General features: G+C 39.4%; 1 protein-coding gene across 1 annotated transcript in view; it reads left to right on the forward strand.

The window, feature by feature from the left end:
• Positions 1–15324, forward strand: part of LOC136867309 (locustin) — a 62430-nt gene that overhangs the window by 20027 nt on the left and 27079 nt on the right. Inside the window, exon 2 of the mRNA XM_067144468.2 lies at positions 1195–1327. Coding sequence (XP_067000569.2) covers positions 1291–1327 — 37 coding nt within the window. The 5' untranslated portion in view covers positions 1195–1290. The remainder of the gene's footprint in view (positions 1–1194; positions 1328–15324) is intronic.

Here is a 15324-nt window from a genome sequence, read left to right on the forward strand (position 1 = left end):
ATACGCCATTTCATTTCACTTGAAAACAATGGATATTGTGGCATTTCTGGAAATATCTAAATCTAAATATATATATATATATATATATACAATATCTATATCTGTATGTACATATTAATGTATTATGACAAAGGCTATTGCACTTGTTTCTTAACGCCAAATAAATGATTCAATAATTTTCTCGAGTATTAAAAGAACGCCTCATTTGCACTCTGGTATTACTTCATTTCGACTACTGTGACGCCGTGTACAACGACCTGACTGCTACTCTAAACGACAAACTACAACGGGCGCAAAACGCCTGTGTTCGCTATATATGTGACCTACGTTATTTTGACCATGTTACACCTGCCTACGATGAACTCGGTTGGCTAAAACTCAAACAGCGCCGTAATTTTCACGCTTTATGCCTTCTTCATCGAATACTCTCCTCATGCTCACCTCCCTACTTGTACAGTCAATTTCATCACCTCTCATCCAATCACAGTTTTGGAACACTGTCAAAATCTGATACACTCTTATCTATTCCACCTCACCGCACCACACGATACACAAACTCATTTGTTATTTCTTCGGCACGACAATGGAATGCACTACCCGTCTCTGTCAGAGGAGCCTCTCCTGCTAGTTTTAGGCAACTTTGTCACCGCTACCTACTAAGTAATATTACAGAAATACTGTAGATTTAGCCTTTCTCAAACTATAGACCTTATATAATCCCAATGTTATTACCAAGGATAATAGAATTTAGCTATTCATGTCATAATTGTGTAAATAATCATCATCATCATCATAATCATCATCATCATTCTCCTATTTTTTCCTATTTTTATTTTTTTATTTTTTTAATCATAATATTGTATTGTTTAGTAGATGTTTCAATTGTAAGTGTATTTATTTCTATTTTGCACATGTAGATTCTGTATTTTCTGGTTAGATGGAAGAGAGGGCCTAATGGTCTTAATCTTGCCAGACAAAATAAATCCATTGTATTGTATTGTATTGTATTGTATTGTATTGTATAGCTGGTGTAATATTTTTCGACTATCGCGCCACGTGAGCTCTGCTGTTGGGTCTGCACATCTTTGTTATTCATATACCTAGTTTGTTGATAATAATTCATATGTGAACATCTTATCTCTGTTACTGGTTAAACCCAGGAAGAAAGCTCAATTCTTATCTTTTGTTTTCAAGGATTGTGGGGTACCCCATCCGTACAGTGTTTACCAGCTTGTTCCTCTCCTACTATAAAGTAGAAGCTGTCAACTTCAGAAAGAAGAAGGCGTGAACATGAACATGAAATCGTACCTGTTGATCGCTCTATGTGGTAAGTAAATCTGTTAGTTATTTTGACTACTATCGTCTCAGGTAGCTAGTGTTATTCATGAAATGTATCCAGTGAAGGTATAGTGCATTTTCGACTCCTATGACCACATACAGTGGATATATAAAATTCCATTGTTCAATCATTATTCTATTCAATTTCCGTCCTGCAAACGTACTAGTGATTGGAGAGCGTGGTAGCGTCACTGGCTTCTCACCGAAGCGACCGCAGTTTGAATTCCAGCCAATACATGTGAGGTCTTTGAAATAAACAATCACTTGCCAGTGATTCGAATTCTGCGTAAGATTGGGGATCCCGTAGCTATGATCATGATATCAACAGACATGTACTAAAATTAAATTTAGATTGCAAGTTAGATTGCTTTTAAACTTACTAGTCACCCAAGAGATGATTGTCACCTCTCATGTTCTAACTCGGAAGTAAATTAGGATATTCCACAGTTTCAATGTATTGAGATAGAATGAAGCATACCTCCGACTAATCTCAGAGCCATTTCCGAATTTTGTCCCAGAAATATTAGGATTGGTCTAGAGTTCAGTCCTAGAAGTTTCTATATCATTCTATAGTTCTATAGCAGAAATCTGTTCTTTCTACAGCTCTGTCCTGGAGGTTATTTGGATACCGTATTTCAAAGGTTTCATAATAAATGATTATAATAAATAATTTTTATCAATCAAGGATCTTATAGCCCGGCCCCCCTTTCTGAATGGTCAGAGTACTGGCTTTCTGTTCAGAGGGCTCCACGTTCGATTCCTCGCCGGGCCGAAGATTTTAGCCAAGTCTGGTTAATTCCTCTAGCTTGAGGACTGATTGTTTGTGCTCATCTTCATAAAGATCTTCATTTAGATACAGCACATCACACTACAACTACTGAAACACGCGATAGTAAATACATCCCTTCACATAGCGTTGGCTTCAGTAATCCAATTAGTCTCAAATAATTGGGAAAAGGTCAAGTAGGAAAAGAAGGTGATGATGATTTTAAGGATATTATAAATGTTTGTATCATTGTATCGTTGTTCCATCCGAGAAATATTTGAATCACTTTGGAGTCCCGTCCTAACCATTGCTTGTATCTTTCTAGAGATCCTTACTACAAATATCGGTGCGATGTAAAAAAGATCAATATTCGAAACTGTCTGGAGTTATATCAGAGAAATATTTGAAACGTTCTACAGTATGGCCTAGAGGTTATTTGAATATATCTAGGGTTCTGTCCTGGAAATATCTCGAAGAACCTAGAGTTTTGTCCTAGAAATATTTTATACATTCTAGAAAATATTTAATGATATTGGTTTTACTTCCCCTTTTCCTCGTTATTCTTCTTCCAGCGCTTTTCCCTCAGCCTAGTGGGTTTGCGGGTGTAAAGTGTGTCGCACACGTGGATTTGGCCCTGTTTTACGGCCAGATGCTCTTGTTGGTGCAAATCCAATGTTGAGAAATGTGTCCATGATTGCCACTTTCGCTTGTGATTGGTAGTGTGATATGCTGTTTGTATATGAAGAGGTGTATGTTGAGACAACCAGGCACCGAGTCAGAGGAATTATCCAAACTGGGTTAAAATCCCCGACCCGACCGGGAATCGAACTCGGGACTCCCCTGAACCGAAGGCGTTGACGCTAACCATTCAGCCAAGGAGCCGGACGCACCATATATTTTATGTGCCGATGAATCTATCGACGTGAAGCTACCTCGTTTGAGTATCTCCATATACCATCGGTCAGAGCCAGGATCGAACCTGCTGATTTCAGCTCAGAAGGCTAGCGCTCTACCGTTTGGGCCACTCAACCTGCCTACATTTTAGAATTCTATCCTAGAAGTAATTTAGATTTTTGTAGGGTTACATAAGAGAAATATTTCAGTAAATATAGAATTCTACCCTAGAAATATTCACATCATTTAAACATTCCATTCCGGAGCTTATTTGACTTTTTAGGCTTCAAACTAGATATCTGAATTATTCCAGAGTTCCTTTCCTGAATTAAAATTTTAGATTTCTCTCCCAGAAATTTTCATGACATAAAAATGAGTTTCATCGATATTTCTGAGTTATTGCAGAATATGAGGGCTTTTCTACTGTTCTGATCCAGATCGGGTTAGGTTATTGCAGTTATTTGAAAATTAGTACTTTATTCATTTACTATCCATCTGCTAGTTTTTCTGATTTTCTTCTCCTGGAATAAACAAATATTTGGAACCAGCGGTGGCTCGTGCTATCTGATGGGAGGAGGGTGGATGTTAGTTTCTAGTTTCCTCACTGGATATGTCTTAACACAAAGCTCCCTCTTTTTTGGTAAATATGTCGTTAAATATAGCATAACCGGGTGTGGGAGAGGAATGTTACTTACAACTATTTACTTATATTTGACAACTGTCTTTTCCAAATATGTTTATGTAACTCCTTAAATGTGTACATCTGAAGTGTTAGCTTAGTGTGAAATCGCATTCATAAGTGAGTGGTCATACGAAAAGTGATCTGAAGAGAATATATTGTTACGAACAAAACACTGTCTGATTTATCAATCTAATTTAATGTAGGATGACTTATTTAGTACATACACAATAATACTTGAAAATGAATGACACATTTCACTAAGTAGTGGTTATTTACAACAGTCACATGTCCTCAGAGCAGGTGTTTAGCTTGGCGGTGGAACGGGTAATCCTGATTAATAGCTTTCATTTCGCTAAGCACGCGGCAGTCTCTTCACTGAGCAGTTCCCTGTAGCTGGATTCGAACACAAGCCTGTTAACTATCACAACACGCGACTGCAGACAAGTCTGATAATTCACACAATCGTTTGACACTCGGTTCGACTCCAGACAAAGTGAATAACTCACATAATCCACTCAACACAACTTACAATCAACGTGAACATTTTACACACTGAACTACTCAACACATAAAACTCGTCAAGAACACAATTATACAGCAACCACACAAGAACAACAACATTTTGATCGCAGTGAGCCTCCTTATATATACGTGGTGATGAAGTATTAGAATCTTCGGGATGCAACCAGAGAAGAAAGATTCTCGTTTCACTTTCCAGAAGGCCCACGGGGAACCAGACGAAAACACAGTGCAACGAGAAGCCAGCTATGTTCTCGGGCTGGTTGGGAGGGCTCAGGCCTGACTCATTTATTCCTTCCAGAAAATACGACAGTGCTGAGAATCACTTTTCCCTTCAGGTGTGTTCTCGAGGAAATCGGTGCGTGACATAATCGACAACTAGTGAACTTCTTTGAGATTTTACAGAAGTTATAATGACATCACAGAGAAACTAGTAATATTAATACTACTACTACTACTGCTGCTAATAGTAATAATAACAATAATAATAATAATAATAATAATAATAATAATAATAATAATAATAATAATAATTGTACCGGGGGTACACCGTCTCCGGCCAGTTAACTGCGCGCCTTCTTAAGTCAATCTGTGTAAACAAACTTGAACTGGTGTACTACAGCATAGTTTAGTCTTCAACTGTTAGATGTCTCTGTCATCGCTTTAATTGCTCCCTCTAGCGGGACGAACTCTAATTATTCCATAAAGGAAAGCTTATTTCTACAGTTGGCAAACCTTAGGTTTTGAAGATTGTTTTGTTTATGTATCAAAGTTATCAGCACTTCAGCAGGTTCCTTCTTTAGTAGTAATCAACCTATCTGAGACTTGTAAATATTTTCTCTTGCCAATTAAAATTCGGGGTGTGTACAGGAATCTAGCCTATCAATAAAGAGTTCTGGAAGCTTCCCCTCAAAAATTCTATAAAAGCTGGGCGTTTTAGGGCCGTATTGTTTGAATTGCTCTAGTGTGAGGAGGGTGTATTGACGTGAACCAGGAGTCAGGGGCGCGGGTGGCGTTAGGAAGGCCCAGCAACTCAAGGTAATCGCAGAATTTTCATAAACATGTCATAGCTCCTGCGGATAGCTTGAGGGGAATGTTTCAACCACTTTTATTTATGTAAATTTCTAAATTTGGTGGTTTAAATATAGAATTTTTGGCAAGTCTGATGCCTCTATTCTAGTCCGTACTGAGAAATGTGTAATGCAAGAGAACGAAGAGTGAGTACCCTCTGTCGGTTCCCATTCACCTTGGCATGGGGTGACTACGGTTTCCAAAGCTCCACATTTCTTTAATCATATTTGGCTTTAATATTTCTTACTTAGTCACCCCAGTGTAGAATAGGTTTAGCCTCTGTATCATTGTGCCATAAGCCCACTTAGGGTTTTAACTATTTCTCTAAGGAGGACAAGTGTTTCGCCTCATAGCCTTTTGTTTATGGCCAGTCATGTTCAACCTTTTCTTTTTACATTAAGGCCAGTTAGTATGGGCAATCATGCCCCTGTTTATTCGATAATAGTTTCTGGTGCTAAGTTCGGGAACAGTAAGTTATAAACTGCCGAGCAATAGATAAGCCCAAATCAGGGCTACTTGGTGTAAATACTTTAATTGAGGACAACCGATAGGTTGTAAGTGCGCCATGAGAAAATTGATGCCTCTGCGAGGCTGGACTATGATATAGTTGGAGCGTAGACTCCTACAAAGTGTATTTCTCTGGAGTTTTTCTAACTCTTATAAAATTTTGTACCTGGCAAGAGCACTAATGCTCTTTTCTATGTAAATCAACCAAACTATTAACAATTGTTTATTTGGTACCTGATTTTCGGACTTTTAATTCCTTGTTATTGCTAGAGCTGACGAGATCATTAATATTGTTGTTATTCATTCAGATTTTCTATGTATCAATTTTTAAATTAGAAAAAAAGGAAAGAAATAAAATTTCAAAATTTTTGTGTTAAGTTCTCCTCTAGTTAATTGCTTGTCCACCCATTCAACTCTTACACTTCTCACCCCTCTGTGATCCACGATATTTCCTTAATAATAATAATAATGATAATAATAATAATAATAATAATAATAATAATAATAATAATAATAATAATAATAATAATAATAAACGCCTTTACCAGTAATACATTTTCATAACGGGCAAAGTGTAATATATTTTATTTTCATCATATTTTGTTTTGAAACGGTCGAACTGCAGTTCATGGTTCTTCACGAATTTTTAACAAAATTAAATTATAAATTTAGTTCAATGTTATATTTTACATTACTTTATATATTTATATGAAATTCAAATATAGCAATAATTATTATTTCAATGATTATGCATTTATTTAGCACTTTTGTAAAAGTTGTGAACTGTTCAAAGAAATCGCGATTCACCGAGCAGATCGTTACAGTACAATTCTGCTTTCGGGAGGAGATTGGAACAAACCCCACATGGGTACATGTAGTTTAGAAAGTTATATAATGTAATTATTTGATTTATCGTAACTTGGTAATATTTCAGTGATGAAAAATCTCCCACGTTGGTAGTAATGGCACAATTCTACTACGTTCGTTGGAAGTGTTGTGAATACATTTTGAGCGACGTTAATACAATACCTTAATCTACACATAATTACCAAATCGTTGATTTCTAACTTCAGTTTTCTATTCAAAGCAGTGTACTGTACCGTATATTTACCTACTCAGATACTGTGCAGCTTTTCACGACGAAGAATTTATTAATCGATGTTGATATAGCAGCGGCTTGTCTATTGTTATTGTGCTCTCTTCCGCGAGCATGTTGGGTCACATCACTTCGTGGCCGATGTGCAGCTGAGAAACTCTTACAATACTTGCAAAATGCTCCTTACTGATTACTGGCGTGACATACACACCAATCGATTTCTTCACTTTCATTTTCCCAATCCTTACGAAAAACGCACAACCTTTTATCTTTCATCTTAATATGATCACCTTTGCGTTCCAAATTGCTATCCATTTCCATTATTGATTTACCCCTTTACAAATCAACCACGTGTTCATTTCACAAGATATGAAACACAACATTCCTATGCGACAGAAATTAGTCAAATGGAAAGAGCACGGCGCATGCGGTACTGACGGCAGTTGTCCGTTATTACCAGCGAGTTAGAAAGAGGACTATAGAGTGCCTATTGGACCGCCATATTTGAATCTAGTTGAACGCCGCGTCCGACATATTTTAAGCGGTGGGCGTTGTGATGAAGTACACAGGCTGCGGTTTTCTTAATTTGGAAAGCATTCAAAGATGCATAATGTCTTTTTTTTTTGAGAGAGCATTAAACGTACAAGATATAGGCTACATACTTACAGCAAAGCGATCGAAACATGCACTGTTGTCTTTAATGATATTATAAATTGCCAAAGGCAAAATAAAAAAGTATCGATTAGGTGGAAAATATTTTCTTATGAAACCATTAGATTATATCATCGATACAGCTATGAAGTGAATAGTTTGTAATAATTATATTGTATAAAGAAGGAAAACTAACACATGCCCAGTAATTACAAAATAAATCACAATACCTTGCCATTAAACAAATTTAGCCTAACTTGCAGAGAATTAAAATATAGAACAGGAAACCTTGAAAAAATATAACAACATAGAGAAACAATTCATAGCATATCACTTGAATAATAATAATAATAATAATAATAATAATAATAATAATAATAATAATAATAATAATAATAATAATAGTAATAATAATAATAATAATAATAATAATAATAATAATAATAATAATAATAATATGCCTTTGCTGGCGAGATGTAGTGTTTACAGTGCACTATGTCTTCTGGTATGGGCTATATCAAATTTGTTACTTTCATTGACCTGCCTCAGTCTCATCCTTGGCTTTGACAATATGAAAGTGACTGAGGTATGAGTGATGCTAGTAATACCATTCCTTATCCAGCCAGTACGTGTTATGAATGGTGAGAAAATATCGCTCATACGGTCGGTTGGTGCATGCATTTCAGTGGGCTTGGCAGACTGATATGTAATAGCAACGGCTGGCTCGGTGATGAAAGCAACGGGAAACTACCTCACTCCTCATTACCCTAGTACGCCTCTTCAGTGACGCCTAGGCTATTTATGACAGCTGTTGGCGGAGTTGCAGAGGATCAAACCAGCCTTCGGGCTGAATACCCAACATACAATAATAATAATAATAATAATAATAATAATAATAATAATAATAATAATAATAGTTATAGCAATACCATATAACAGAGAGGTGTAAGAAGGTGCCGGGGTGAATGGTCGGACAAGGAAATGACCAGAGCACAAGTTCAAGCACTAAATTTTGAAATTTTATTTATTTCCTTCTTTTTTATTTTAAAATTTGATTGATAGAATATTTGGAACAAACAACAGGTGAGCTCGTCAGCTCTGATAACAACAGCGGACTATAAGTCCAAAAATCAGATAGAATGTAGAGATTTTATCAACACGATAATCTACAAGGGATGAGCAATATAGTTGTAAAAAGGTACACTTTTACAAGAGCATGTTTGCATTCTAGGTGACCGAGCTCCAAAAGGTTACTGTAATTCAGCATCTAAGAGGCACAAGCTTCTTACAAAATTGTGCATTACAAACTTCAAACACTGCGTTTACGGTCACTTCTGCTCAATAGTCTGTTACACACTCGTCTATAAACAATTAACAAATAAACAGGGGCAATGAGTGCCCATTTTAAATGGCCTTAAAATAAAATGAAATGTTTAACATAAACGGCCATGGACAAAATGCTAGGAGGCAAAACACTTGCACTCCTTTTAGGAAAAATTCTTAAAAACCTAAATGTGCTTATAGCCCGAAGTTTCAGACTCTAAGCCTATACTACGGAGGGATGACTAAACGAGAAATAGTGAATGCCGAAAAGGTGTTAAGAATTTAGAGGTTTAGAAAAATTTTAGTCACCCCATACCAAGTTGAATGGGAATCAACAGAGGATAATTTACATGTTTCCCAGCAGGGATTTGAACAGAGTCCTCATGCTTGCCGAAAATCTACATTTAAAACCTTAAATTAGGACCTTAGATAACATTAAAGAAGTTTGAAACCTTTCCATCAAACTATCTGCCTGGAGCTATCACCTGTTAAGAAATTTCTGCCATTACCTTGAGTTGTTAGGTCTTTCGAACGCAACCCTGCAGCCCACGGTAGTAACCGTGCTGCAGCCCCTACCTCCGAATAACACGCCGCAGTCACTAGACCTGAGCGATGAAGTTGACAATACGGCCCTAATACGCCCAGCTTTTATAGCATCTCTGTGGCGAAGTTTCCAGAACTCTTTACAGATAGGCTGGACGCCTGTACACACCCCCAATTTTAATTGGCTAGGGATAATATTCCAAAAATTCCTGATTGGTTCATACCAAAGGAAGAAGGAGGTAGTAGGAGTATTGACAAATTTGACACATAAACAAAAGAAAAATCTACAAAAACGAAGGTTAACGAACTTTGAAAATTGAAATTCCCTCAAGAACTAATTGTCCTTAATTCCGCCTATGGGCACCTAGGTCGATGGTAGAGACATCTAATGTTGAAGGTCCAAGTATCTTGTATTACATTAGTTCAAGATCCATAGCTCAGATGGCCTTCTAGTAGGCGCACAGTTCAACGGGACGGAGAAGATATAACCACGGTACAATAAATAATAATAATAATAATAATAATAATAATAATAATAATAATAATAATAATAATAATAATAATGCCAGCGAGATCCCTACACTAAATGGGGAAGGTGACCTAGAAAACATTTTAAAAGAAGAAATAAGAATCCTGAGGAAAATTCTCGGCCCCCGAAAAACAGAAGATGGATATAGACTGAGGTCACGCAAAGTGACACAAGACCTTTCCAACATTGCAGCAGATATCCGCAAAAGACATCTGAAATTTTATGGGCACGTTCGCAGACTGCCGCCAAGTAGACTGACACACAAGATTCTCACCTACATAGAACATCTAAAAAATATTCCATGGGTACTGGAAGTGAAGAAGGATCTGGAAAAAGCCCGGATGAACTCAACTGACACCGCGGACAGAAACCTCTACAGGAAAAAAAAATTAATGGATGTAAAGTGCAACCAGAGAACGAAGTGAAACAGAAGACTGGAGCAAAGTGGACAGAAGAACGAAAAAGGATCCACGGAGAAAGGATGAGAGCTGTTTGGCAACTCAGAAAACAGAATCGTTAGAGCTTTGCGTGATCCATTGGGTCCATACGCACATAATAATAATAATAATAATAATAATAATAATAATAATAATAATAATAATAATAATAATAATAATAATAATAATAATAATAATAATAATAATAATAATAACAACAACGCCGGGCTGAGTGGCTCAGACGATTGAGGCCCTGGCCTTCTGGCTCCAACTTGGCAGGCTTGATCCTGACTCTATCCGGTGGTATTTGAAGGTGCTCAAATCCTTCAGCTTTGTGTCTGTAGATTTACTGGCGCGTAAGAGAACTCCTGCGGGACAACATTCCGGTACCTCTCCGTCTCCGAAAAAGTAGTTATTGGGATGTAAACGAAGAATAAGTATTCTAAAGCCGTGGAGTACAAGATTTGAAGTGGGCGATAATAATAATAATAATAATAATAATAATAATAATAATAATAAAATCAGAACAATAAGTTGTAAAATAAACCAATTATAACAATATTGTTTAAAAATGGAGCGTCCTTCTAGTGTTAATGATCTTAAATCACAATCACCTGCTTTGTCCAGCACAAATCTCACATGGAGTGACCGGGATTTGAAGCACGGTATCCAGCGGTGAGAGGCCGGCGCGCTGCCGCTTGAGCTGTAGGATTCCATTTAATAGTAGAGAATGTTATTGGTTTTTCGTCCTATCAACTACTTTTTACGGTTTTCGTAGAAGCAGAGGTGCATGGATATTATCCCGCCGATGTTCTTTTACGAGCAGGTCAATCTACTGACACAAAAGTGACGTATTTAAGCACCTTCAAATACCAAATATGTCTACTTGGACTTAGAAAGCCAGTGCTCTACTGTCTGAGCCACTCAGCCAGGCAGGAAACCGTTAATCGCGATTCGTTGTTTCCTGCAAGAAAATAAAAGTAGGCCTACTGTACACATGTTGCATTATGTTACAAGCACAGGCAACGTAATTCTGCTAATCGCCAATTGCGTACTTTACTAAAACAGAAAACGAAACTTATTTGAAATCTACATATATGAAAGTGGATGTTGGTATATTTGAGGTTAATAGACTCAAAAACTACTGGACCGATTTCGCTGAAAATTTCACAACTTGTATTTATTACTCCTGGAAGGGTTTATGAAGTGGTTTGAACGAAATCTGATGGGTAGTTTATGATGAGTTATTTTATGTAATTAATTTAATTGCAAAGCTTCACCAAGATTTGGTCGACTCGATGGATAGATTGTCGCTAGGCGACAACAACTTCGCTATAGGCCTATCATGATAGTTCGATAACAAATGCTGTATATGGGAGGATGGGAACACGCCACCATGTTTTATAAAGTACCTTTCGTTGCTAGGAGTTTCATGACCGTGGCTGTGAAATAGCAATCCAACATACCGTGATCGAGACGTACTTTCATGTCATAGGACCAACTTTGATAGTTTGAAGAATGTAGCTTGTATTAGATGTGAACAATTATTTAAGAAACTGTGAAAAGTGCAGAATATCAACAGTGGAATGACAAGAGTTATCAACAACAGATCAGATGTAAGGCTTTTCAGGCGTTTGCTATATTAACCAGCGTTTCGTCTTAGGTCTGACACTAGACTCATCAGAGTGGGGTGTATGCAGGTAAACCATATGTCCGTTTGGACAACCCCGAAGGTATGCCTAGTGTGGTGCCAGTACCGGTGCGCAAAGTTGCGCTCCTCACCTGGCCTGTTGTAGAAAATAAAGTATAAGAATAATAACTTGATGATACTGATGTAATAATAATAATAATAATAATAATAATAATAATAATAATAATAATATAGTAGGATTATTTACTGTATTGTGTGTACTGTAAATTGTGAATATGGTTAGAACGCAACATTATCCGATGCGTGCCATGGCTGTTATAGGAGGATATCTAAATTTTTCGGACCAGCGGCAGGGGTTGAGCCCGGATGGTCACCCATCCATACTCTGACCATGCCCGATGTTACTTAACTGTATCGGGCCCTGTCGCTGGGTTGTGTGCTGGAATATATTTATATTCTAGCGTATCAGATGTTATTAATACGTGAATTTAGTCTCCAAAATAGATTTTAGGTGGATTTTAAGCAGCATTATTGAGGTGCACCCGCCGCGGGGTCCGGTTTCTGGTGTTTCTGGTATGGTATTGTGAGAAGGGTTATTTTTTGGCTAAGAAGGTACTTGGTTAGGAAGTGAGTTTTGTTTCTTGGCTTGGCAGGAATGTATACTTGGTAAGAGTTGTTTATGAGTGCGGGGTCTCGGCTACTCGATCCACCGAGGGGGCCCCGACGGAGGTCGAAATTGGTGGAGGGTTAATTTTGTGAGGGTTGGTTGAAATTGGAGAACTTTGGGGTCGGGACGTGGGGGGGGGGGTCGCCGGTACTTGGGGTTTTCCTTTGACCTGGGGAGGGAGGATCCACGTCCTTAGGCAAGCCGTCACGTGGGGACCTGGGAGGATCGGAAGCCCATTATAAGAGGCATAGTCTGATAACTGCATACGGGAGATAAATCTCCACAATGGAATTATTGCCCGCCTAACAATTCCGAATGGAAAATTCTAAGTTCCCATGGAGGGAATTAGATATTTTTCACCAATAGAGCTTGTCAAAAACAGATCAGATGTAAGGCTTTTCAGGCATTTGCTCTATTAACCAGCGTTTCGTCTTAGGTCTGACACTAGACTCATCAGAGTGGGACGTGTCAGACCCTACCCACTGACGCTGGGATGTATGCAGGTAATCTAAATCAATCAATCAATCAATCAATCAATCAATCAATCAATCAATCAATCAATCAATCAATCAATCAATCAATCAATCAATCAATCAATCAATCAATCAATCAATCAATCAATCAATCAATCAATCAATCAATCAATCAATCAATCAAAATGGTTATTTCATTCCCACTCCTCGGACGAGGAGCGGGCGGGCCGACAGCTAAACGAGTAGCTCTTTGGCCTATTTAAGGGAAAAAGATTATAGAAGAAATCTAAAAAGTGGGGGTATGTGGTGTACATTCCGGGGGAGAAAGAAAGATATTGAACTGGCACAAGGACACCGCGACAACAAGCCGGGACCCAGGGAAGACCCGCAAAGCACCCCGCGCAAGCAGACCCCCACAAACATCAGAGGAAAAGGGACGTATCTCGGGCGCGCAAATCGGAAAAAGATAAATTGTTACATAGAGTTACAGGAGTATTTACATATATTGAGCTGGTACAATGGGTGGGCGAGGTGTGAAGTTGGAGTAAGGAGTGGGGTAGTGTTGTGACAGGAGGTAATAGAGGGTTGTGGTAATATTGGTGATGGAGGTGGCAAGTAGGTGAAGAAGGACCAATTTCGGGAGGGGCGGTAGGAAGAAGTTGGGTTGTGGAGCGGGTAGGTAAATAGCTTGCGGTGGTGGGGTGGGTGGCGGGGCGGGTGGGGGCTATGAGAGGAGGTATTTGAAGAGGAGCGGACAATACGGCGGGGGAAGGGGTAGCGAGTGTGCTCCACTCGGTAGGTTCTTCTGCGGAGACAGACGCCAGTGGTTATCAGATGTTCTACGTCGGCGTCAGATGAGAGTTGGAGGCGGATCATGAATGTAGGGCCGTGAGTGTTGAATATACGGAACGCTCGACGAGCTGGGACGCCTGCCATTTGGAGTTCCTTCAGTATGTCCTGTTCGGTAATTGCAGGGTAATTGCCACGGATGACACAGCTCGGAGGCGGATGCTGCTTTTGGGCTGTTTCGGCGGCTGCTTGTCCTTGGTAGACTGGCTGAGCTGTAGAGGTGGCATCCGGGGAGTTGGCAGGGGGTTGCTGGGGACTGGGTAGAGTGGCAGGTAGGGATATGGTGGAGGTGAACGTGATAGGAGAAGGATGGCTAGTCGTGGGATTAAGGGTAGAAGTATACGAGGAAGTCTGGGCAGAAGTGGTGAAGGTAGTAAGAGTGGTAGTGGTGATTGTGGACGTAATGGTGGTGGGAGGCTGTGGGGACTGCTGGGGTGTGCGAGGTGGATGAACGTGAACAGCGCGAAGGGGGTTATAAGAATGAAACGTTTGCTTTAAGAGGTGCTCGGGAATAGGGACCACTGCATGTAGTCTGCCGTTGATTGTCGCGCCGCAGATTATGAGGGCTGCCGTTGAATCTGGATCTTGGAAGTAGACCAGGACCTCCGTTGAACTTTGAGAATCAGCAGTGGGGCCGTCCCGGAGCCGGAGAACATCGGAGATTTGGGAGCCGGGCTGGCGAAGTTCGAGGCGAATGAAGGCCTCTGAGAGAGCGGTGTCCACGTCCTTGATGAGACAGGTATACATGATAATAGGGGAGGCGATAGCCAACTAGGCATCTTCCTATTATTTATTCTTTGTTCGACTGAGTGAGAGATGAGAAGAGGGCCACCCAGCCGAAAAAATCGTGAGGCGGGACGTGATTTTCGTGGATGCAGGTAAACTTCTTTAAATTTTTAAATTTTTTTTAATGCTTTCATTCCCCACCTGAAGGGCGGGGCGGGTCCCCTAGATCGTGACGCGATCTCTCGGGCCAAGAGAGGTGAAGAGAACTGATAGATGTGTTAAATGAAGAAGAGTGTAAAAACGGTGTGAAAATTTGAAGGAATGGCTACGAGACTGAGTTTATGAGGCTGTGCGGGAAGAGTAAAACATGATGAGTTTTACAATTCAGAGTGATGGATGAGGTGATACAATTCTTAATGATGAGTATTATGTGCCGAAGTCGGTCGGAAGTAAGGTCCGGGGTAGCTATGGGAGGTGGTGGTGATGTTATGGAGAGATAGAACGAGGAGGCGAAGAAAATCGTATGTTTGGAGAGGTAGGGGGATGGGTCCAGTTGGGAGAGGGAGCGGAGTTTGTTGTGGACATGGGGGAACACGGGGGAG

Source organism: Anabrus simplex, chromosome 1 (assembly GCF_040414725.1).
Source record: "Anabrus simplex isolate iqAnaSimp1 chromosome 1, ASM4041472v1, whole genome shotgun sequence".
Lineage (NCBI taxonomy): Eukaryota > Metazoa > Arthropoda > Insecta > Orthoptera > Tettigoniidae > Anabrus > Anabrus simplex.